The following is a 25348-nucleotide window of genomic DNA, read 5'->3' as shown; positions in this document are numbered from 1 at the left end:
ATATTGTAACAACGTTGTATGGTAACAAATGGTAACTAGCCTTAGTGTGGTGATCATTTTGTAATACGTGAAAATATCAAATCACTATGTTGTACATCTAAAACCAATATAATATTGTATGATAATTATACTTCAATAAAAATAATAATTTTCTCAATCACCAATAATTATTTTTACATAAAAGAAGGATTATTAAAATAATTTTTACCCACAATCTATCAGGTGAGAAATGACTTCAATGCAATGTCCACCCATGCAAGATGAACTGGAGAGTTGTGGCAAGTTATTTTGGCCCTGGTATCTGGGAGGCAGGATGGGTGGCTGGGGGCTTATTTTGCCTAAATGTTCAATATTGGCTTTCTTTCTTTTTTTGCAGGGAAGGATTTGCCCTGAGCTAATGTCTGTTGCCAATGTTCATCTTTTTTTTCCCAAAGCCCCATTGCATGGTTGTATATCCTAGTTGTAAGTCGTTCTAGCTCTTCTATATGAGCTGCTGCCACAGCATGGCAACTGACAGCTGGGTGGTGTGGTTCTGAGCCTGGGAAACAAACCCAGGCTGCCGAAGTGCTGAGAGTGCCATCAGGGCTGGCTCGGTATTGGCTTTCTTCACGTTTACAAGGCAATCACAGATTCACTCATTACTTTGCTTTAGTTGTTTGCGATTCACTGCCCCCTCTCTATGTCCCAAATGGTCTTTAGACAAGACTACCCCTAAATCTCCCAGAGAATTAGAAACTAATCTAGAAATTTCAGGAGGACAGGTCATTCATTCATTTATTCACACAACAAAAAATTATTCTTTGTGTTTAGTTGCTAAATCAGCTAGCCCCTACCTAAAGTTTTTCTTTTATTTGTTTATGTTTTAATTCAATAGATATTTTCTAAGCTCCTACAAAGTGTCTGGGACTGGACTAGATCCTGGAATAGGGTAGTAAATAAAACAGACACAATCCCTGCCCTCATAGAATCTATAGTCTAAGGAGCTAGATATTAAACAAACAATCATGAAAATAAAGTATCATTTCAAGCTGTGACAAGAATCATAAAGAAAATATCAAGGAAGGATGTAATGAAACCTACTTTGTGTGTTTGTGTGTGTGTGTGCACATGTGTGTAATTTGCAGGGTGTGGGGAGGAGCTGATTTGCTTTTTTTTCTTTTTTTGGTGAGGAAGATTGTCCCTGAGCTAACATCTGTGCCAATTTTGTATGTGGGATGCCACCACAGCATGGCTTGATGAATGGTGTAGGTCTGCGCCCAGGATCCAAACCAGCAAACCCCCGGGCCAATGAAGTGGAGCACGTGAAACAAACAACTACACCACTGGGGCAGCCCCTGATTTGCTTTTTGAGAGTAGAGGTCAAGGGATATTTATCTGAGGGAGTAACTTTTGCAGGAGATCTGAAGGATGAGTAAGAGTTAGCTAAGCTGACTATGAAAAGCGCAATCCAGGCTGAAAGAAGGGCCTGCTGGAATATTCTAGGAACTGCAGAAGCCAGTGTGTCTGGAGCATAGAGACCCATATGACCTCAGCAATCATGCAGGGCCAGGTTAAGACCATGTTCGAGACTGTGAATGCTGTCCTCCCTGCAGGGAATGATGGGAAGTGCTCAGGAGGGCAAGAGTTAAGTACCTCCTTCATTTCATAGAAGAGCACTGCATGAACTGTGACTCAATGCTGGCTGACCTGTCCTCACCTCCCTTTGCTAGCCAGCCTGCTCCTTCCACACCCACACGCACACCCACGTCTCAGGAAGGAGGAGAACGAGGCAGCAAACCCACAGGTCAGCTCCCTGATACCACATGCCATTCCTAAGCAGGGTCTGCTACACATAAATGCTGAAGCTTCTCTCTACAGAAGAAGGAAAGAGCTACATTTGTAGATCAGGAACCACAGTAGTCATGTCAGCATATTTGCCTCTGGTTCAAGGGTCACTAACTACACTTGTTGTTGCAAAGACTCCTGTCTGCACCTGATCACCCCTCCTTGACCAACGGCTCTGAGAAGTGCTTCCATCACCTCAGTTTTCCAATGATAAAGAATTTCGGCTCATGTTTTGTAAATAGTATAAGAAGGTCTGTATTTTTGTTAATACTTTGGTTTAATAACCAGGCAAGGTAACAAAAAACAATAACAGTATAACAACAACAAAAAAGTGTTAGTTATCAAAACAGTGGTGCTGGGCATTTTGTACTAAATGAGCTGCTGCCGATACGTGATGTTCCCATTAGCATTTGTCAAAACCAGGAACTAAAATATCTGTCAGTGAGTTATGGATTATCAGGGATCTACTGGGTGTAGCATGTGTATTAGAAACAAAAAGAGCAGAAATGTGCACGGTGGGGGAAGGAGAGTTGGCTGAAAGGGATATCAGAGCCCATGATGCTTGGGCAACGGCAACTTTCTAAAGTGGAAAGGATAACCCAACCAAACTTCAGGATAATAAAAGCCTTAGCCAGGGAGCCAGAAGACCCGCTGGGTTCTAGCGCCAAGTCTGTCATTAACTATCTGTGTGACCCTGGGCAAGTCAATTTCCCTCTCTGAGCCTCCCTTTCCACATTTGTAAAATGGTGGTAGTGGGGGAGGATGAGGAAAGTTTATATCAATCTTTAAGTTTTCTTATAAGTTAAACATTTTATGATTCCATGACTTTAGACCTCCACTGTCTAATATAGTAGCCTCTAGGCATGTGTGGTCATTTAAACTAAATAAAATGAAAATTGTAGTTTCTCAGTTGCACTGGTCACATTTCAAATGCTCAACAACCAGATGCAGCTAATGGCTAGTGAATTGGATGGGGCAGGAAGAGAAAATTTCTTTTATCACAGAAAGTTTTATTGGACAGCCCTGTTCTAGACCTTTGTCTTTAAAAGAGACCCTGCAGAAGTCTAATGTGAACACTATTCATGTTCTTAGTTATTGATTTTATTGTAAAATTAACTACTGATGCCATGAATACTACTGAGAGTTGACAGTTATTGAGTACTACTATGCTAGCTTTGTGCTAAGGGCTATTTTGATTTCATCCTCAAAACAACCCTCTGAGATAGGCACTACTATTTTCCCCATTTTATAAATGAGGAGAACAAGATTCAGAGTGGCTATGTAAGTTGTTCAGAGCCAAAATCTAGAAGTGGCAGAGCTAGGACTTGAGTCCATTGACTGTTGTAATCTAGAGACCCTGATATTTCATCCTGGCCCCAAGCTTGGTCTCTGGTCCCGTTTGTCTTATGGCCAGGTCGTATGGATTCCTCACAATCCTCCTGTCGTGGATGCTGGGCCTTTGCACATGCTTTGTCTAGGATGCCTTCCCTCTCCTGCTTTCCTTTGCTTGGCAACTTCCTATTTATCATTTAAAAACTAACTCAAATGTCACTTCTCCATCAGGCAAAACAGTTACCCTGTCTGCTTTGGGTTTCCACTACCCTCCATTCATACCTGAAACACAGAGCCCACTAGGCTGCGTTATACTATCTGTTTGCAAGTCTGGTCTCCCACCAGATTGTTAGTGCATGCAATATGAAGTCTGTGCTTCAATCATTTTTGTATGTCCCCAGTTCAAAAAAGGTGCTGAGTCAATGTCTGCTGAATGAAAATATCAAAATATCTTCCTAAGATTAAGAGTCATCACCTTTTCCAACCACTCCAGCTTATCTAGATGCTTTCTATTTTCCCTGGACCTTGCAGTTTAGATGTATCCATTATCTGCAAGCAGAGGGCTCCAGGGCCTTCAGGCAGGGAGCAAAGTTAAATACATACATGTATAGGTACATAGATAAATAGATACATAGATACATACATACATAATCATTATTTCAGAGACAAGTAATTCTTCCCAAGTCTCTTTGCAAGCTGGCTGTCATTTACAGGCAAGGAAATACTGCCTCTTCCTACAATTCTGGTGAAGTTCTGTCTGCATTTTCCACCATGCACCAGGCCTGGGCAGGGCTCCGGGCTATCTGCCTATAGCGACAGAGGCCACTCAGAAGTATTGCAGGCCTATCAGGGTGCAGCTTGGCTGCTGTCTTGCTTCAACCCCTCCCCAAAGCAACAGGACTGCAGCTGCTTTATGAAGGATGTCCAAGTTACTCACGAGGCCTTGGTGCACAGTTAAAAAGACACCTGGTGACCCCACACATTCTCCCCGGGAGCAGAACAGCACCACCCCACTCACTGCCCTGCAGCTCTTCACCTCAGACAGAAAACAGAAGAACAAAACGTTATTTCTGGCATCTCTGTCCTCTAAAGCTATACAAACACTTCTATTTAGAGTCATCTTTTTGCTTCTGCATTTTAAAAAGAGCTGAGATAGGTCCAAATCTAAAAAAAAACAAACAAACAAAAGAAACTAATCAGTCAACCTAACAAACAAACAAGTCAACAAACAAACAAAATCAGAACTATTACCAGAACAAAACGTAAGAAGAGAAATACTATTTATTTTATACCTCTCGTGTATCAGGATTGTTCTGGATAAATTAATCTCTTATATTCCAACAATCCTAAAAGTCTCATGATCACATTTTACAGACGGAGACACTGAAGCCCAGAAACGAACTGTGGAATGACTGAAAGAGCATGGGTTTAATGGCAGAGAGATCCGGGTTCAAATTTGGGAGCCACTGGCTCTGTGGTTTTGGATGAATTATTGGACCTCCTTAAGCCTCTGTTTTCTCATTCAGAAATAGAGACCAGTAGTACAACCTTCCAGGGCTGCTGCAGAGTCAGATAAGAAAATGTCTGTAATGTGCCTAACATGATGGCTGGTATCTCATCAGATTTAATGCTGGTTCCCCCTTCGCTTGTCTGCTAAATGGCAGAGTTGGAATTCGAAAGCAGGGTCACGGGCTCCAGACCCAAGTTCTTTGCAGATCTGTAATGAGAACTTGTCTGAGCTGCTCGTCTGCCACTGGAGTGACAGAATCAAACTAGCTGAACTGAGTGGCTCTTTCCTTTGTACTGGCAAAACACTCTCTATCTATTATTTTATGTATCTATGCCCAGATGTAAATCTTCTAGAAGTCAAAATCAAAACACATAAATCATGCATCCCCTAGTGCATTATAATGTGCCTTCAGTCCAGCCTGATCATAAAAATATCTCTGTAAGCCACTTAATGTCATAGAACTACTTAGGAGAAAGGTTTAACGTTGGCAAAAGATAATAGAATTAATTATTGGGTTTCAGTTCCTAGGGAATTTGCAAAAAGCCAGTAAGACATAGGGAACAACAATAGTCTTTCTTGTCCTAAATCTCTCTCATAGTCCCCCTGATTTGAAGTAGGCTATGTATTCTTTTGGAAAGAAAAAAAATGCAAGTCCACAAAAAAATGTCTTGTCAAAAGTTGTAGGCTGCATTTAGAACCGGGGAGGATTTCAGTCTCGGTAGTTTTCTGCTGGTCAGAGATATATTTGTCCTTTGACTGGTATGGGGAAAGATTCTGAAGTTTTAGAAAAATTTTTCAAATCTAGACTCCAGGGAATGCACTGTTTATCTTGCCATGGAATTTCTTTTGCAGACAGCTCCCTCTCCAATGCATGAGTCTATGAAAATAGTCTCACCTGACAACACATTTCCCAGTGTACCCCTTTCCTACCCTCAATGTCCTAAGAACTTTGTAGAGACAGTTGTGGTACAATGAACAGGTGCAAAGATGGCATCATGACATTGGCACTGAGTTCTGGCTCTGCCCTTTTCTCTGTGGCTTTGGATGTGTCACCTCATTTCTCTGAGTCTCGATTTTTCTCATCTATATACTGGGGGTACTAACTGATTGCCAAGAGCTTGTGAGGATTGAGTGTCATTTTGCACCTGAAAGCTCTGTGGAAACCACAAGGTGCTATTCAAATGTTTTTATTAGAATTTAGGGAGGAGGATCCTGAAGAACTATATGCTCAGGGTAATATTTTCCATTTTTAAATTGAAATTCATACTTGCCATTAGTCTGATTAAATTTAGATCGGTTTTTTGGGGGGACTAGAGTTTGGAGACCTTAACTAAATAAGTGGCTTCCAAAGTACTGAGAGCTACATGCATTAAAATGTAGTTTTTATGGCATTCTACATATCAGAGGGTAATGGAAAGAACACCAGACCAGAAAGTCAAAACACCCATGATGGACTCCCAGGGCTTTCACTGACCACCTCAGTGACATATCTCTGAGCCATTCTCCACACCCCCCCCCACGCCCCCCATTTCCTTATCATAATTTGAAAGGACAATCTCTGCCTTGGTGGGTGATCCGAGGGTGAGACGGATACATGCGAGAGTAATCTGTGTGTTGGAAGCCAAAGCCCAAATAAACTTGAGCCAGCACTTACTTCCTTTAGTATAAGGGCACCCTCAAGTACCACACCATTCCCAGGAGCCTTATGACTTTTCAGAGAAAGAGTAAATCACTTAAGGGTCAAATGAATCGCAGAATGAATGTTAGATGTTCTTAACCTTATTGGGCACCCAGAGTTCAAGTATTGGATACAATCTATGGATCTTCTCCCAAGGCAAAAAAGACACATAAGTGCATACAGGCAACGCTGGATACAATTTCAGGTGTTTCGTGGACTTCCTGGTGCTCATTTATGTGTCATCTAAGTTTTAGTAGACCTCAGGGTAAGAATCTGTTTTAGATCATAGAAAGCAGACACTAAAGCTCATCTCATTTAATACTCCTGTTTAACAGATGACAAATGGAGGCAGGAGCTCATTAGTGACCTTATCACAAATGGTAAATATAGTTTTAAATGTGTTTTTTTTTTGCCATCGAAAAAAACTGACAACCCACATTATATAAATAAAGCTCAGTTATTTGGAATATTTCATTTACCCGAACATTTAATTTGTCATCCGTGTTAAATCAAGACAAGCTTATGCATGTCTTATCCATTTTCCATACCATAAATTGAATTTATACCTTGAAACGATGCTGTGTAGCAAGGTAGCACAGATTGAATTAATCCAATGTCCCATTTAAAGCCAAACTGCTAATGCTTTTAGAAGGATACTTTATCCACCAGGGTTTACACCTAAATTCTTAGATGAGTTTTGATCTGTTAATCAGGTTTCCTGAATTTACACAGTTCCTAGCTAATTGCCGATATTCTGCCAGATTCTTCATCAAAAAGAAAAATCAAGTGTTGCTTAAGTCTGATGCTAGGAAAAGGGCATTTTTATAAAAATAAAATCAAGAAAATGCTTAAACAGTATAATTTGCACATTTAGGAGTCCAGGTGACGAGGGCCAACATTCCCACTGCAGATGAGGATTTGTGCCTGTTACTTATTTGCTGTCATCACAGCCAGCAGAAATTGCTCTCTTGCAGGTGCAGTGTGGTTGGTTGTGTTTTCTGAACACGATGCTAGGAAAGGCCATAAGTGTCACAAGTGAAAAGAAAATGAGCAGGTAGAACCATTGAGTTTACAGCAAGGTCCAATCTACACATTGCTTGCCATGTAATTTCAAAATAGCAGCATTTTTTTGCCGGGCATTATGAGTCAAACACAGGTCACATTTGGGTTGTTAAAAACCTTACAGTAAGTGCTCAGCAAAGAACACAGGTGCTGCTCCTGTCGGTAAAGTGTGACCAGAATAGGCACAGCTTAAGAAAGAGGATACATGATTGTTACTTTGGCTGAAAAAGACTTGGTGAGATATCAGCTGGCACAGGTCAATGGACGTTGTCTCTCTAGTTCAAGCTTTCTGTGCCTTCCTAGAAACCCAACCCTGGTTAAGTCAAAGAGAAATTGGGTCTTTTCCCTAGAACTCCTGTCCCTTCACACACCATCTCAGAAGACTTTTGTTTTTTCCTGGGTACTTCTTGCTTAAATAGTGAATGATCTCTTCCCACTAATTTCGAGAAGAATTTATTGCGGGCATTAAGCCTCAGAGCTTCAGAGGATACATTCCAGATCTACTCCTAGTTTCTGCCTCAAGTGCCACGTAGTCTCAAGCAGCAGCCATGCCACCTTTGGAAAGGAGGCAGCAAGGTGGCCAGGCCAGCCCCCTAGAGTTGGTAGCCTCCAACCGGCCAGCTTGACTTGCCAAGGAAGACAAGCTGTTTCACCAGACATGACCCACTTTCCTTCCTCTTCCTTTCAGGCCCTTGGGGGTTTGAGCCCCAGCTCATCTGCTTTCCTAGTTCAGATGTCTCTGGAGAGGCCAGGATGTTCTCAGATGTCGGTGACCTGGGGGTGGGGTAGGGGTAGGGGAGTGGATCACTTTTCAAACTTTAATGTTTCTTGTCACTTCTTTCATTCTGGAAGAATTATCATAAAGTACGATCTTCCATGGAAAAGTTCGGTCATCTCAGGCATGTGCCCCAAACCAGATATATGAGCTGGTTGACCTGCTCACCCCTTATATAACCTCAGATTTCCTGATTAACTCCTTTAATCTTAATTGTTTTAGAAAAAAATTCAAAGCTGCTACAGCTCTTTACTCCAGTCTCCTGGGCACCGATGCTGGGTCCCAGGCTGTCTCACCACATTGCTCTGGCAAAACAATGCCTCTCCCTGGGATTTTAAAAATATAATGAGGCTGTTCTCCTGCTTTGTAACTTTTTATCTCAGCATGAACTCAGTTCTCATCAAGGAGCTTTGTTTCTAGTGTCAGAGCTTTAAATTTTTTTATTCGTTTGAGAACAACCCAAATCAAGGCAGGCTTTAGACAGGAGACCTCTCCCTTAGAATATTTCTCTTGCCTATATAAGCAAAACTATATAAGTAATTAACTCTCCTATTAATGAAATTATATTTTTTCCAGGGAAAAGAATTTCAAACGTTGATTTTCACTCTGACTCATAAGGAAAACTATGATTTAAAAAACACATTGAATAGGTAGCTACAGAGCCAAAAAATGGTATATGTTCTACTTAATAATACCCTATTTACTAATCAGAAGACATGGATGTATATGATCATGACTGTTACATGTGCAGAAGATCTTGTTTTTTAATGGGGAGGAAGAGTTGAATTTTAGATATTACAGAAAATGTATGAATTTATTGAATATTAATTTTCCCTGAAAAAGACATTCTGTCTAGTACTACTTGGTATCCCCATTTTTAAATTCTTCTAATTATTTTAGTAAGGAAGAAAGCAGGCAAGAAAAGATGGAAACACACATCCTACCCATAAATATACACATATATACATTACACGTACATATTTTCACACTGGCAGGCTGAAATCCACTGTTCTAGAGTGTCACACTTTCTACACTTTTCCATGACAGATTCCTGTGACCTCCTCTGTTCCACATCCAGTAATACATTACACAGAACTGAGGAAAACATCCTTTTTAGGGTGTGGATCATGCCCTCCCTGCAGAGAGGAAAGGCATCATATCTACAAGCAATGAGCTACGCCAAAAAGAGCAGAAGCTATTTCATCTCCTGAAACTTTCTGCTCTTTCTACTCCCTTCCTGACTCTACCTCAGGCACAATGTCAAAAACAATATAGTACCAAACCTGGCAGAGAAGTGAAACAGTGCCCTCCAAATGTGCCTCATGCCTCCCATCTAGTACACAGGCTACTAGCCATGTCCACGTCAGAATGTTCCTGAAGCATCTAGAGGCGTCTCACAGCTGGCAGCTGGCTGAGCGAGCAGAACTGCTGTTGCTTAGTACAACCCATTCTGTGTGGAGCTCTAAGGAGGGCCATTAAAAACTTCATCAATTTAGACCGTTGGTTTTCAGTGAGTCTGATAAGTTTAGAAATCTGTGAAGGCATTTTCTCCCTCCTTCCTTCCCTCCCTTCTTTTTTTATTCCCCTCTATTTTTCTTTTATCTTGCTTGTTACAACTCCTGTAGGGTACCATTGTCATCTAGTGGTCAGGGACCAGGGATGCTGTCTCCACGTGTTATGTCCCCTCCAAATGCACACAGCACTCTGGTTGAGAAACACCTGATTTAAACAGTCTCAACCAGCCTTCTACCATCAAGGGAAATAAATAAATAAGTAAACAAAAAATACTTCAGGTGATAGCAGCCGCTACCTTGCATAAAAGTAACTTAAAATTGATTAAGTTATTAACGGCTTGTCTTATCAGTGGGGGAGGGTCTTTCATGAACATGGCTTAGATGTGAAAATAGTATAGCTGGAATGGGTTGAATTGTGTCTTTGCAGAAAGATCTGTTGAAGTCCTAACGCTGAGTACCTGTGAATGTGACCATATTTGGAAATCTGGTCTTGGCAGATGTAATCAAGTTAAGATGAGGTCATACTGAATTAGAGTGGGCCCTAATCCAATATGACTGGATGACTGGTGTTCTTATAAGAATGGAGTCTGGACACAGACAGACTCAGAGGGAAGAAGACCATGTGAAGACAGACGCAGAGATTGGAGAGAATGCTTCCACAAGCCCGGGAACGCCTGGGGCTACCAGAAACTAGAAGAAGCAAGGAAGGATACGCCCCTGGAGGCTTGGAGGGAGCCTGGCCCTGCTGAAACCTTGATTTCAAACTTCTACCTTCCAGAATATATTTCTGTTGTTTTAAGCCATCCAAGTTTATGTTAATTTGTTATGGCAGCCCTAGAAAAGTAAGACAATAGCTAATCTATATTTATTTCAAGCTTGGCAGGTTGGCATAGTTCAAGGGAGCAAGCAGTTCACAGCAGTTTGGGGGGAGTAATATTTGGGGACAGGACGTTTACTTACTGGCAACTTCTGAGAAGGCAGAAGAAGGTCTTCCCTTTCTACCCAGGAGGGCATATGTCCTTTTAAATTCCTCTACCTATGGCTCCATTAAAAGACAATCTTTACTGGATTCACTTATCTAGAGTGAAATTTTATTTCATAAAGATGTGCAGGTAAGGGTGGTTGCCCAAAGATAGCAAGCTTGTCTGGAAAGTGATTACAACTCCTTTCCAAATTTCACATGTTGATGTGTGATCGCGTGAAGCAGGCTGACTGGATCTCCTCTCCTTTCTGTGCTTCCCCTGGGACGTTCTGGTGTCCAGTGCATTCATGGTGCCTCTCACTGTGCAAATCCTTGTCCAGGTCGTACCCCAGCTCTCAGGCCACTTTCCACCATCAACACACCATCCACCTGTCCCACAGGCCACTCCCTCCAGGCCCTGTGCTCTTCTATGTGCCAGTGCATGGCAATAGATAACTTTCAGCTACGCTAAGTTGTGTTACTTCTCTCAGAGGCCACGAAGCCTTTAAGTCATAACTCTCAAGGGGAGGAGTGCTGGTGAACAGTATTGAAGGGGCTTTGGAGCCTGAAGTCAGGGGACTTATGTTCTTATATACATGAGATTTTTAGTCTAAGTTCAGCCACTAACAAGCTGTGAGACCTTGGAGTCCACATCTTTGACCCTCAGTTTCCTCAGTTCAATTCAACAAGTACTGAGCACCCACCGTGTATGCACTCATACATGGGAAGGAGGGATATGAAACAAAGACAGGAGCCCTGCTCTCCAAAGGCCGGAAGTCTGCTGGGGCTAACAGGTGCAAACAACTTACAGGGAAATTTGAGCTTGCAGGATGAAGAGAATTTTGGTTGGCAGAGAAGGGAGGAGTATGGCTTTCTAGAATGAGGAACTGGCATGGACAAAGGCCTGAAGCTACGTGGCAGGTGTGTCCATCTTGGAGAAGACTTCCCAGACAAGAATGACCCATTTGCTTCTCCAGCCTCTCACACTATGATTACTTGTACCTTGTTTCTTTTGTTTTTCCTCTAATTCAGATCTCAAGCCTCTTGCTAAGGAGTTTGGACTTGTTTTGGTAAGAAATGGCAAGTTCTGGAAGATTGTTTTTAAAAACTTTTTATAATGGAAAAATTTAATCATTTACCATACTGGAGAGAAGAGTATAATGAACCCCTATCTTCCCTTTGCTCAGTTTGCAGAATTATTAACTCACAATCATTTTTTTCTATAATACCGCCACTTTTTTTCTCATTTCCATAGAGTTTTGAAGCAAATCCTAGGCATCGCTGCATTTCTTACGTAGATGTAACAGTATGTATCTCTAAAAGACAAGGACTTTTGTTGAAAACATAACGGCTATATCATTATCATGCTGAAAATAACAACACCTTAACATCATCAAACATCTAGTCAATAATTAAATTCACAATTGTCTCATAAATGTCCTCATTTATTTTTAAAGTTTTGGTTTGATTCAGGATCCAGATAAGGTCCACAGTTGTCATTGGTTGCTATATCTCTTAAGTCTCTTTTAGTCTATAAATTCTGCCCTTACATCTATCTCTCAATCTATCTTTTTTTTCCCCTTGCAATTTATTTATTGAAGAAACCACGTTGTTTGTCCTATAGAGTTTCCCATAGTTTGGAGTTTGCTGATTTCATTCCTGCGGTGTTATTTAAATCTTCCTTGGTCCTCATATTTCCTGTGACTTGATTGTTGGATGTGGAGGCTTGATCAGATGTAGGTTCCTTTCAATGTGGCAAGACTATTTCACAAGGGATGGTGTGTTCTCCCATCAGGAGATATAGTGTCTGGTTGTGTCATGTTTCATGATGTTGGCAGCCACCATGGTCAGTGCCAAGATCCACTGACTCATTAGATCATGCAACATGGTGATATTCTATTTCTACTGTGCCATCTTCACTTATTAGTTGCAATACTTGTACAGAGACATCATCTAATATTTAGTCACTCAGAGGTACACCTCATAAAATAAAGGCAAAATAAAATCAATCAATCAATCAATAAAAAATACTTAATGCTTTCTATTTATCTATTATTTTTCAAAATAATGTGTTGGTTTATTAGCATCCTCCAATGGAGATCAATGAAGTTTTGTGTTATCATTGTTTTGTTTTTGGTATCATCATGAACTCATGAAATTCATTGCAATTAGGCTTACTGATGCTTAAATTGCTCCATCTTTGGCCCGTGGGAGCCTCATTAAGTAGTTCTGAGTCCTTTTGACAGGAACCTGGTAGTCTTTGATAGCATCCTTGCTATATATTCCGGAGATATTCCAGATATTCCTTCCAAATGTCTAAGGCTCATCTTAGACATTTCCTAACCCAGACCTGGAATTAGTTACTTCTCCAAGGAACTTGCACTCCTTTTAGTGGAAATGGAATTTAACAACCACAATCTGAGCACCTGGAAGACTCTTAAGCAGATATAGGTCTGCTTCCCCTCCTTTGGATGGGAGCAGGCAATTTGGCCTGGCCAAAATGAGTCCTAAAAGAGTGGCCAAAGACTGTGAGAGGGGAAAGGGTGACCAGTGACCATTTAGGAGTTACTGTAACAGTCTAGGAAGAAATGATAAGGTTCTCAACCAGGGCTGTAGCAGTGGAGATGGGGAAGAGGATCAGCACTCGGAGAAATCTAGAGACTAAATTTACACAAGAGGATTTATCAACTGACTTGGCAGTTCAAGGCAGTAGGGGCTGAGGTGGGTAAAAGACAACAGAGCTGGATTCAAAGCCCAGCTCAGTCACTTACCAACTGTGTGATCTACATCTCATCACTTAACTTCTGAGACTCAGTGACCTGAACCACAAAATGGGAAGAGTACAGCCTATCCCACAGAGTTGTTGGGAGGATTAGATGAAGTTGCAGATGAAATGAACCTACTATAATGTGTGATACGTAATACAACTAAGAATTAAAAATATGAATGCCCCCCAACTTGTATAGTTTTATCTATATAATGAAAGAGTTGGCCAGATCACACCAAAGCCTCTTCCAGTCCTATCTGCTCCAGCCTTCCCTACTCCCACTTGCATTGTTCTCTGATAATGCCATGGAGTATTAATAATGGATCCTCTAGCATTTGCCTCAACCACATTTTATTGATTATTTTATTGAAAAGACAATATAACAAATTTAACGTTGCCAAAAGAAAAACAAATCGTATATTCTTCTGAGGGCTATTTTTATTATTTGATATTTAAGTTGGCAAATTCCATCTTAGAAAAACTTAGAATAATCTTTTAATTTAAAATTGCTCCCCTAAGTAACAAACACTGTTTGTTTTTAAGATATTAAAAACTAACAAAGTACCTTAACTACTGGTCAGTTAACTCAGAGCCTCTTAAAATACTGTCCAAGATGGTTGCTCCTGATCAATGATTTATGCAGCACTCTGGTTTTAGAAAATATTAAGTCAATCCCTTCCCAGAACTTTCCCTGCGCATTACGTCAGTGATGGCCTGTAAACCTTTCTGAGATTATTTGCTTTTCTAAGATCTTATTTTTGAGGACTCTGTCAGAAGAATTTGCAAATCAAGATTTTAAGGATAGAAATAGCCATCTAGCAGTTACTACAGCCACATTAACTGTTGATAAAGAAAGATTAAAATGTTGATAACATCTTTACTTTTTCCATTGCGAAGGCAATATAAATTATTTAAAAAAATGTCAGGCAAGACAAAAAAAAGCATAAAAACTGAAACTGATCCAAAGCTCACTTGCCAGAGATAACCAGGGCATTCTTCTAAACTCTCTTCTCCACAGGCACATACATTAACACAATGTTTTCAGTATTTCCTCATAATATACATTTTATTCCATAGCTGGCTTTTTCAATTCACTGTGAAATATAAAGTTACAATATATTAGTTCAATATATTGTAACCATTTTTATCTGTCAGTACACAAATGAACATCCTCATTCTTTGAAGCAGTTGCTTAGTATTGCCCAGCTGAATAAATGTCTAGTGTATGCTAGTTTACCTGACTAGCACTTTATTGTTGGATATTTACATTGTTTCCAATGTATTAATATTTTAAAAGTTCTTAACCAAAACAAACAAACAAACAAACAAGACTGAATCAGATCTGGAAAGGTTATAGATACATTCTTGTCAATTTTGGTGTATGTTTATGGTTTCCATAATAAAAAAAACTCAGTGCTTGAGTGCCACTTTTAAAAACTGTTATAAAACAAGAGACAACTGTCACTTACTGATATTTAATTCTTTTTAACAAAAACTTGGCTGTAAATCTCTGAATCTCAAAAGCCACATCTCCCCTCTTTCTGATAACCCTCCAAACTGAAACTCTATTTTCAGTGATGCAGCAATTTTTGCTCCTTCAGCAGCCGCACCTGCCTTTGAGATTTTGGGTACCACATTGAGATTTTGGGTACCACAAGCCTTCTCTTGTCAATGTGTGTTCCTTTGCCTTCCACTGAGAACTCAGGCCCTGCTTTTCATTTCCATCAGGAAACATGGTACCTCCTATTGAGAAGAGGTGGGGGAACCGTGACCTGTCCTCCAGTGTCACACCCACAGCACCGGACACAGTTCCCTGTCGGTCAGTCTTCCAGCACAACGTGAGGGTGACTCTCCTTTGCCACTCCTCTATTTACAGTCAACGCTGCTGCACTTCAAGAGGGTTGGGTGCCTTCCCATCTCAAGAATGAACAAATGGACCTCACCGAATCAGCAAGGCACGTGTTTGTAATATAACGTGTCATCTTTTCCCATCTTTGGTTTGTTTATAGGTTGCTCTTCAGATCGATATAATCTTAAATTTTACTATTATCCCTAAGGCTTCAAGACAAGCCCGCTGTTATTTTTCAAGCTCATGTTCTTTCTGGTGACTGCTAAATAACTAAATGTTCCTATTTAAGCCAGAAAGTACCATGAGTATTTGCTGAATGATGAAGCTGGGTATGTGCCACCCTGGGTGATTTTTTTACCACCAGCCATGTCAAGGGGTGTTAGCCCCACAGGGTTGATAACAAGTGCTCACAGGATCCAGGTTTGATTTTAGTCAGGACTTCACGTCACTTCTGTCTATTGATTGGACTAAAACACAGTTCATATTTCAGAATCACCAAGGAAGGCAGAAGGCAGAATCTGTAAGGCCAAGAAAACTCCCATTCTGTTTTTCAGTTTGTTAGTGACTAACTTACACCCTCAACGTTCAGAGTGTTTACTTAACTTTCTCAAACATTACTGGGAAATTACAAGTGTGCTTCCCTTAGATTCAAATCAATTTTTATCATCAGGCTATTTTTAGTTATTCAGAGAATTCTCAAAAATGTTCAAATAGTGGAGATAACTTTATCTTCTCTAGCTGAGCTCAAAGGTGACATTTTCTTAATTGGCCAGACAGTTTAAGAAGTTTCAGCTATTTCGAAGTGATGTACCTGGGAAAAAAAAAATGCCTACATTTTAAAAAGAAGTGTTTTGTATGTGCATAGCTCAATGAAAAAGCTGAGTTTAAAGTTTAGCTTTTGTAACCCTCAATGAAAACTAAAAGCCTGGCAAATTTTTTTTTTTCTTGTGAGGAAGATTAGCCCTGAGCTAACATCCGTTGCCAATCCTCCTCTTTCTGCTGAGGAAGATTGGCCCTGGGCTAACATCTGTGCCCATCTTCCTCTACTTTACATGGGATGCTGCCACAGCATGGCTTGACAAGTGGTGCGCAGGTCCACACCGGGATCCGAACCTGTGAACCCCAGGCCGCAGAAGCGGAGTGCATGAACTTAACCGCTATGCCACCGGACCAGCCCCGACTCATTTTTTTAAAAAACTATTTAGAAACACTAGACATAAGCACCTGATAGTAAGCAAGTTTGCCAATGTCTCATTTTGGGGTGATCCAAGGCAAAATTTGAATTAAGTCTTCATTTTTCCAGCCCTTGAAAATGTATTTTAAACAGTCAGTTCAACAAATATATTTTGAAGAACCCTAAGTGCCACACAGTATTTTGCACTAGGGATATCACAGCAAAAGAGAGGGACAAAATTCCTGGGCGGCTGAGGGGTAAGGGATGGAGGCAGATAGACATTAAAGAGAAGTGGAGGCAAGAAGCAGATAAGGGGCACTGGGAATATGGTGTTGGCAGGTGGAACAGATTGCAGTTTTAAAATGTTGGTCAGGGTAAGTCTCCTTGAGAAGGTGACATCTGAGCAAAGGTTTTAGGGAGGTGAGGGAATTAGCCATGTGGATATCTAAAGTATGATCCAGACAGGAGAACCAGCCACTGCATGCTGTAAGGAAGCCAGTGCGGCTGGTATAGGGTAAGCAAAGGAGATGAAGAAGCCTAGGGTCAAGAATGGATGAGGTAGCATCTCACGCAGGTCTCGATGGTCACTTTAAGAAGAAGCCACTGCAGAGCTGTGAAAGGAGCAACGACATCATCTGATACATTTCCACTGGATCAACTCTTGCTATGTAAAGAACAGACCTTAGGAGGGAAAGGGTAAAAGCTGGTGGACCTGAGAGGAGGCCACTGCAGTATCCCAAGAGAAAGATGATGGTGGCCCACACCAGAGTGAGAGCAATGGAGGTGGAAGCCGTGTTTAAATTCTGGGTACACTTTAAAGGTAGGGCAAACCAATTTTCTTGAAGGGTTGGATGAGGGGTGTTGAGAGAAAAAGAGACTCAAAGTTGACTCATGATTTTCATCGTGAGCAACTAGAAAGTTGGAGTTGCAGTAAATTGAGATGAAGAAGGCTTCAGGTGGAGACTCTTGGGGGAGGGAAGTCCACGAGTTCAGGTCAGATGTGTTGAGTGTGAGATGACTATTAGATAGTCAACTACTGATTTTCTTCTGACCAAGTCAAAATTCATCATCCTCAAAGAATGTAAGTTCCCTGAGGGTAGAGTTTTGTCTATTTTGTTCACTGCTGTATCTCCAGAGCCTCGGACAGTGTTGAGCACATGTAGGTTCTCAATTAAATATTAATTTAACAAATATTTGCTAAGCACCCATTATGTGTCTTGCTCTGTTCTGGGGATACAGCAGGGACAAAATGGCTAAAATTTCTGCTCTTATGTACCTTACAATCTAGTAGTGAAAGTCAGACAAGCAAGTAAGTAAAAATAAATCTTCTACCTGTTGGTGTACCTGCTTAATACCCATTTGTTGAATGTTTACTCATATGGCACTCGATGTGCATTATCATAACCTTACAAGGGAAGAAACTGAGATCCCAGAGATGGCGTTCCATGCCAGTCTGTCTTACTCCAAAGCCCCCTTCTACCATGCTGCTTCTCATATGAAGTAACACAAATCCCATCCTCACCTGAAAAATACGCAAAATTTTCATTCCTAGCAGCAACATCAAGGGGGTGCTTTGGTCTTTAGTAGCCCCAAATAATTTTAATTATCCCCTCCATTCAGTCATCTGATATTCTGCCAGTTTCATGCAACATACCACCCTCAATCTCTCCCATAGATCTCATGCAGAAATTTTGAAATAGCTTCGGCATCTTCTGACTGTCCATTTCTTACCCAGTTTCACACGTAATTTGATATCGCATTTCCTTCCCCACCAACATTTCCTAGAATGTACATGATGAATGATCATTTATCCTCAAAAACTGATAATTCTTTCTCCTTCACAGACCTGTCTGAACAGCTCTTCAAAAAGGAGAAGTCCAGAGAGAAGAGTCCTCCCTCTTCTTGAATGCTGTCTCCATCACCATTGTAATTTTTAAGACAAAACATCTAGGGTTCCCATTGGTTGGGTGATGGCTGTTTTCATCTTGATGTTGCCTCTCATGCAGCAGATCCATCAACAGCAAGAATCCCCATGACTGGCAGAGGGTGTGATCCACCAATAACTTGCCTGTTTTCCCAGGGCAAGAAAGAGACATTTGGTCCTTTAGATTTCTTTAGGACCCTCTGATGAACAACTGGGCATGGAGACCCTGTCATGTTGTAATTCTGAGATGTACTGAAATCCTCTCATAATATGACACCTTACATTAACTCAGTAGCATGATTGAAGTCTTAAACATTTCCCTAAACACATATAGACAGCGCATTGTAGATTTTGCATAGTGAATAAAGAGAGCATCCTTTTATCCTTACAATAATTGCTATTGTTCTTCCTAAAGAATCCAAATTACAGTACAAAGCAAGAATCATATACATAGTGTGAAGTTTTTAACAATCAAATAAATGTTCAATGCCAGTAAAACGGAATCTGTCTGCCATCCATCTATGGGATCACAAAAGCTTTTCCAATGGAAACTGAAAAGATTTCATAAGGGGCAGACAGCACCAATAACAATCCATCATGGACACAATAGTGGGTGAATAAACTCTGTCAGTAATGCAGTTATGCCTCTGGACTACACAAAGCTGGCAAGAATATCATAATTCAAAAGGTAAAATATATCTTAATAACCCCATATACGGAAATACAATGTGTTCTAACCAGTGGGAAGTCTGAATGATAGATTTACGTTTACAATCATGGCCAAAAAAAGCAAAAATATCAAACAAAACCTTCTCTCCTCCAATTCTTTTCCTGTTCAACAGCTGCACTCAAGTTCTCCTGTCCTTGTTTCCGCCTGGAAAAGAAAATCAGGTGGCAGAATTTGGACTGTAAGTAGAAGATACTATCATCAAAGTTGTATTCCACCATGCATCTCATTTTGTATTGAATAGACATGTTCTCTAAATATCACACCAGGCAACTTCTCCCCAATTTTTTTCCACTTAACATTACCTATTCAAAGATTTTGCCTTAGGTATAAAAGGCACAAATTTCCACCACAGTTCAATTGCTTAAAGGATTTTTTTTCTGATTTGCCTTGAAATTCTGTCTAATATGCTGCTTCAGGCTCTATATAGCCACAGCTTTCAAGTGATACCAACAGCCCTATCCTGCAGGAATTATGTAAACCTTACATAATTAATATTTGTGAGATGTATTAAGATCCTGGAACATTGAAATCCAAAGCTATTCTATAACTTTCTTTTTTAATCGGCTTCCAGCTGAGTTCTAGAAGGTTTCTAGTTGCAGCTCCTATGCAAGAACATTGCTACCATTTAAAATATACTGTTTTTTATAAAGAAAAGGTCACAAGGGGGTCAGGTAACGTAGCCTCGGGGAGGCTACAGAAATCCCACCAATTGTTCAGAAACACACAACAGTGCACAGTTAATGGATAAGCAATCAGATTCAAAATGTTTCATTGGAGAGCTGCCTCTGAATCCTAATCCTTGTAGTTGCTATCCACAAGAGAGATGCTCTGAAATCTCCTTGTCTTCCCATGAACAGATTGTTACTATCGAAATGGTGCAGGGCAACTAAAGCCGGGTGAGGCAGGGTTCAAACTAAAGTTAATCCTATATCAAACCCATTGCATAGATGAACCACAGATGAAAGGTAGGATTTCTAAATAAAATACAGGATGCCCAGTTAAATTTCAATTCAAGATAAACAACAAAGAATCATTCAGTTTAAGTATGTCCCAAGTATTGTGTGCGACGTACTTAGAATTCACTGTTTGCTTAAAATCCAAATTGGACTGGGCAATGTGCACTTTTATTTGCCAAATCTGGCCACACTAGACAAAGGAAAATTAAAATAGCTTATTCTCAATTGACATTAGACCATCCTGCACCAATGAAAAACACAAATGAAAAGAATTATATAATTGTCTATTTTGTTTTAATAATTTATATTACTTATAAAATGGCAAAGGTCTCAAGGTTTCTAGACAACATTAAAAAAGGTAAAAGAAATGGGCTATGCTGGTGTAAAGGATTATGATGAACACTGACAGATCCCCTCATTGGAAAATCTGATGTTACATCAGTCCCTGACATTTAAATAATTTAAGCTGTGGCTTAAAAAAGTAATGCTATGAACTACATACACAAATCAGTCTTATCTTACAGTCACCCTGCTTGCGCATTAACTGGATAACCTATTAGCCCTGCATTTCCAAGTAAAAATCAGTCATTGCATAAGGCACACATTCACTACTTGCCCATCTCCTTTTAGAACTGCCGCTGTCTTCTAAATGAAACATTAATTTTTCCAAGCAACTTTTTCATTCAATATCTTATCAAAAAATTAAATATTTGATTCCTAAACTAATATGTCCAATTTCAGTGACAGATACTTCCAAAAGGAAGTAAACTATTGTAAATGCTATGGCAAGATTCCTTTCATTGGGGTGTTAAGACAGCCAATTCCTTTTGAATATATTTTTCAAATGTCCTTTTCCATTGTTTTCAGTGGATAGCTAACCCCCACCCCCACAAGGAAAATTATTGCTTAAGAAAGTCTGCTCAAACAGTATATATACTTGGCCAATATTTTCCTTATAAAAACACAAGCTCAATTAGACCAGGTCCAAATGCTCAAGTTAGAGATCTGGCCATTATTGATGGTTTTGGGTTCTGGAGAGAGCCATTCTGGATCATTCAGATACCATAGGCTGCCTTTTCCTAAGTTGTTTGATCTGAGTTATCCAAAATTTGTGGCTCTGGGAACCTGACCTTAAGGTTGAGCTGAGTCGGGCCCTTGAAATACACCAGTTTGCAAAAGACTTTGTGGAAGAAATAAAGTCCTTGGTGAGACTTTATTTCTATTTGTTACTGAGCATTTTTTAGACTGTTGTGCTAAATCTGAGCTGGCACATTATTGACCTTTTCAAATTAGGCATTTTGTAGGCTCAGCTGAATATTTTCTTAATTTGCACATCAGGGTTTGCCAGAACAGCTGGCACTGTGCTGGAATAGTAGCTGAGATCTTTGATTTACATGGTCCAAGCGCAAACATATAAACTCTGCTTTTGGAGAGAGGACCTGACCAGTGCTGAATATAGTAAACTATTAATAAGAATAAAAGCGACAACAATGGGTGACACATACTGTTTACTATGTCCCAGGCACTATACGTATATGCAGTGGTTTAACACTTATGGGGTTTTGTTCTCCCAATTTTGTAGGTAGGAAAACTCTGAGCGGTTAAGTTACTTGCCCTAAATTACACAATCAGTAAGTAGTAAAACTTGGCTTTGTGCGTAGGCAATCTAGCTACAGAATCGACGTGCCACGCTGCAACACTACCTCAGATAAATGTATCAGAAGGGCAGGTTTCATGTGAAGGATGTGTCACTTCTTTCACTATGACACAGACTTCAGGGCAACCTTGCTGTTCCTGCAAATGTGTGTGCATTTTTGGTTTAATTTTAATACGTTATGATAAGATTTATGATAAGGCTTTACAATGCTTACAATAAGGCCCTGACACATATCAGGACCTGTAGTAAGAACAGAGCCATAATGTGTAGGGAGGGGTCATCCTAGACGTTAGTCATTCTAGATGTTAGTCACCTGGAGAAGAGCTATATGACAGGCCCAGAACACAGATAGCATCTCTAGCTGGGTGGCAGACTGTAATCTAGCTCTCCCTAACTTCATCACCAAGGGGCTAAGAGGTCAGCCTGGGTAATGGGACGGAGTGTATTACTCTAGCTGGGAGGAGACCAGGAAATGCTATGTATACATTGAGTGAATTTATTAAGCTAAAAAAACTCCCCTGCCAAACCCCATTCCTGGCTCAAGAAAGTATCACCTTAAGAGATTTACAGAAATTTTCCTGAAGCCTCTAAAGCTGGAGGGGTAAAAAAAACAAAAAAACAAAAAAAAAGAAGAAAAGACATAACTGCCTGGTGAAACTAACTAGAGCTTTGCCAAGGGAGCTCCAGGATGAGCCACTGAAACATGCATGCCACTTTCATTTCAAGAACCCTCACCTCTCTCTCCTTTACCAACACATCTATTTCTATTTTAGAAAAATGACATTTTAGTTTCTGAAAATACCCTTCTTTGGGAAGCAAAAAAATCTCATGAGGTATTTATGCCAATTTTTATATTATTTTCCTAACAACTTATTGCAAGGAGCTCTGACAACACACTGACCCCCAAAGAGATTCCTTCAGAGGCACAAACGTCAGAGGGAAGGAGGAAGCTTCACGATTTGGGAGATGTACATAGAAACCTAACTATGTCTTCCAGGGTCAGAGGAGCCCCAGAACCGAGAGGCTGTAATCTTCTTGGCTCTGGCCCCGACACACGTGTACATGGATGGGGATGAGGCTCCCCGACCGGTCCCTGAGCCAGCAGCCCCCTCACTGCGGTGGGCGAGGGCAATATTCCCGCCCCTGGAATAGCGGGGCTAAACTCGAAGACTGACCAAGAAAAAAAAAATCTTGAGCTTCTTAGAAAAAAATGGTACAATACACTGCCCGGTAGGATTAATCCGGGTATTGCCTACTGCGAGAGCTGTTAAAAAAATAAAAATAAAAAAGACAAGCCACGAAATAAAATTAGCACAAATCCCCCTACTGGCTCACTCAGGGTTTTCTGAGCCCTGAGTCTTATGAAAAGATTCCTAGAGAGGAGACAGTAAAGGCACCTTTCATGGCATTTCCTAAACATTTCTTGCTTCGAGGATTACGGGAATGGCCACACATGGCAATCCCGGGGCTTGGGACGCGGCTGTTCCACCTGCTGGGATCCAGGCGCTCCCAGCCCGGCCGAGGATGCGCAGCCCAAACCGCCCGAGAGTGTTCGGGAACGGTCTGCCGACGCGCCTCCAAATCGTGCGGATACCATAGCGAAAACGGAGTTTTCTCAGACGTTCAGCAAGTAGCCTCAAGTTGGGAAACTTTCCCTCAAAACTGCATTATCCTTTGTGAGCGGCGAGGAAACCCTTAGCTTCTTTTCAAGAGATTGTAACGACTTGCGTCCACAATTACGGGAACCAAAGCAATTCAGGAGGAAAAAAATACACGGACTGCAAGCATGAATCAAATCGGCTGTGTGGCTTTGGAACATTCTTATCTACACATGAGTGTCTGCGCACTCGGACTACTTTTTCTACCGGCGCCGTATCCAGTCAGTTGTCCCTTGTTGGGCTGCATTTTCTGGAAAAACTGGATATCCCAACTCCAGCCTCAAAGCATTGCTCTGAATTTCTCTCCAGCCCCCACCAAGCCGACCTCAATCCTCTTGCTCCTTTCTCCCCAGCCCCCTGCCAGAGGCGGCCGTCGCCGTCGGTTCCCGAGACCCGCTAGGTGCGCATGGGAAAGCCGTCCCTGGGCAGTTTCGTATGTCTGTGGGAGGGGGGCACAAGGGGATGCTAGTTTTAGCCAAGTTAACAATTTCTGCCGTGGCACGCATTTTTGGAGGGCTCTGAGCCACAGGATAGAACTGCAAACTCCCAGCGGTGATCGAGAGCTTGAGCTGGGTCGGGGCAGCTGCCCTTGTGACTGTTAGGGTCCCATGGTCCCCAAGCGTAACTAGGAAAGGGGGCAGGAGACCAGAGACCGCCAAGTCTCGGGGAACGCAAACCACCCCCGCCGGGCGCCCAGCCACTGCTTAAAGCCTTCCCAGATGCGGTTCTCCCGCTTCTCCCGCGTTTTCATCCCTCCCCGGGGCCAACCGCGACAGGAAGTCTGGTGTTCGACTCCGGCAGGGTGTGTTCGGAGACCTCAGAAGCCTGGAGTCGCAGTCAGTGTCGCCCACCCAGGGTTCGAACGCATCGCGCGCAGCCACCTGTTCCAGAAAGCCCAGAGTTTGTGCAGGGCGCGGGCTGCGGCAGGAAGGACCCTGCCATCCCCCTGGTCCGGCACGGCCCAGTATCTCCAACGGCGCACGTCACCCCAAATCCAAGTGCGCACATACCTTCGCGCACGCGAAGAGGCAAGCACCACTCTGGCCACCCGCTCGCAGCGACTTACTTCCCGGTCTCCCCACTTTAGCCCCGGCACCAGCGCTGGCCGCCGGGGCCCAGACCGTGCCCGACCCCTCTGGGAGGATGGCGTCCCAAAATACCTGCTGTGAAGATGCAGAGAGCGAAGAGAGTCTTGCAGACCATGGTACCCTGGTGCTCGATGCCGAGCCGGACGCGGGCAGCGCGGGAGTTTGCCGGGACTGGCGGAGCGCACTGGGCGCGGACGGCTACTCCTCTGCCCGGCTGGCTGCGCTGGGAACCGGGAGGCACGGACGGCTCGGGCGGCGCGCGGGGAAGCGAGGCGAACGCGGCGCGGCTCCGTCAGCTGCGTGTCCTCCGGCGCCTGGTGCGCTTCTGCTCCATCCCAGCCGCCCGAACCCGGGCCGCCTCCGCCACCGCGCCTGCAGCCGACAAACCCCTCCCACCCGGGCCCCGCGGCGATGACAAGGCCACCCCCTGGCCTACCCTCTCCCGGCTCTCAGGTCCCGGGAGCCCCGGCCCAGGGCGGCCTCTGCTGGACAGTCAGGGCGCGAGACCCGAGTTTTGACTGGGTCCAGCAAATGTTTGGAGCGTCGAACATGATGCTGGAACTAAGGGGATGCAAAAAGCGTGAGCAGATCTTCCTTATCACAGCTTTTCTTACATGAGCTTACAACCTTTAAACAGGTGACCATATGCCATCTTAGGCGTCACCACGAAGAGCCAAGACCCCACCATTGTAAGGGAGCGTACACATTTCTTTCCAAGTACAAAAAACTTTTCCTTCATTTCTCCAAATGTTCCTGCATGTGATTAAACCCTCACACACGTTCAACCCCACTGCACTCCCTGATGCCTGAGCCAGAATGTGTGCTATCCTATTCAGCTTCTTACTAGGAGAAAGAGTACTGATGTCAGGTACAGTGATTGGTGGATAAC

General features: G+C 42.1%; 1 protein-coding gene across 1 annotated transcript in view; it reads right to left on the bottom strand.

Moving 5' to 3' along the window:
* PARM1 (prostate androgen-regulated mucin-like protein 1) overlaps positions 1-24764 on the bottom strand; it is a 97712-nt gene extending 72948 nt beyond the window's left edge. The window contains exon 1 of the mRNA XM_014788071.2: positions 24532-24764. Coding sequence (XP_014643557.1) covers positions 24532-24574 — 43 coding nt within the window. The 5' untranslated portion in view covers positions 24575-24764. The remainder of the gene's footprint in view (positions 1-24531) is intronic.
* Positions 24765-25348: the final 584 nt, after the last annotated feature.

This window comes from Ceratotherium simum, chromosome 8 (genome assembly GCF_057802395.1).
Source record: "Ceratotherium simum simum isolate JZ-2026a chromosome 8, ASM5780239v1, whole genome shotgun sequence".
NCBI classification, from domain to species: domain Eukaryota; kingdom Metazoa; phylum Chordata; class Mammalia; order Perissodactyla; family Rhinocerotidae; genus Ceratotherium; species Ceratotherium simum.
The sequence above is the reverse complement of the archived record's forward strand: the minus strand, read 5'-3'. Positions and strand labels throughout refer to the sequence as shown.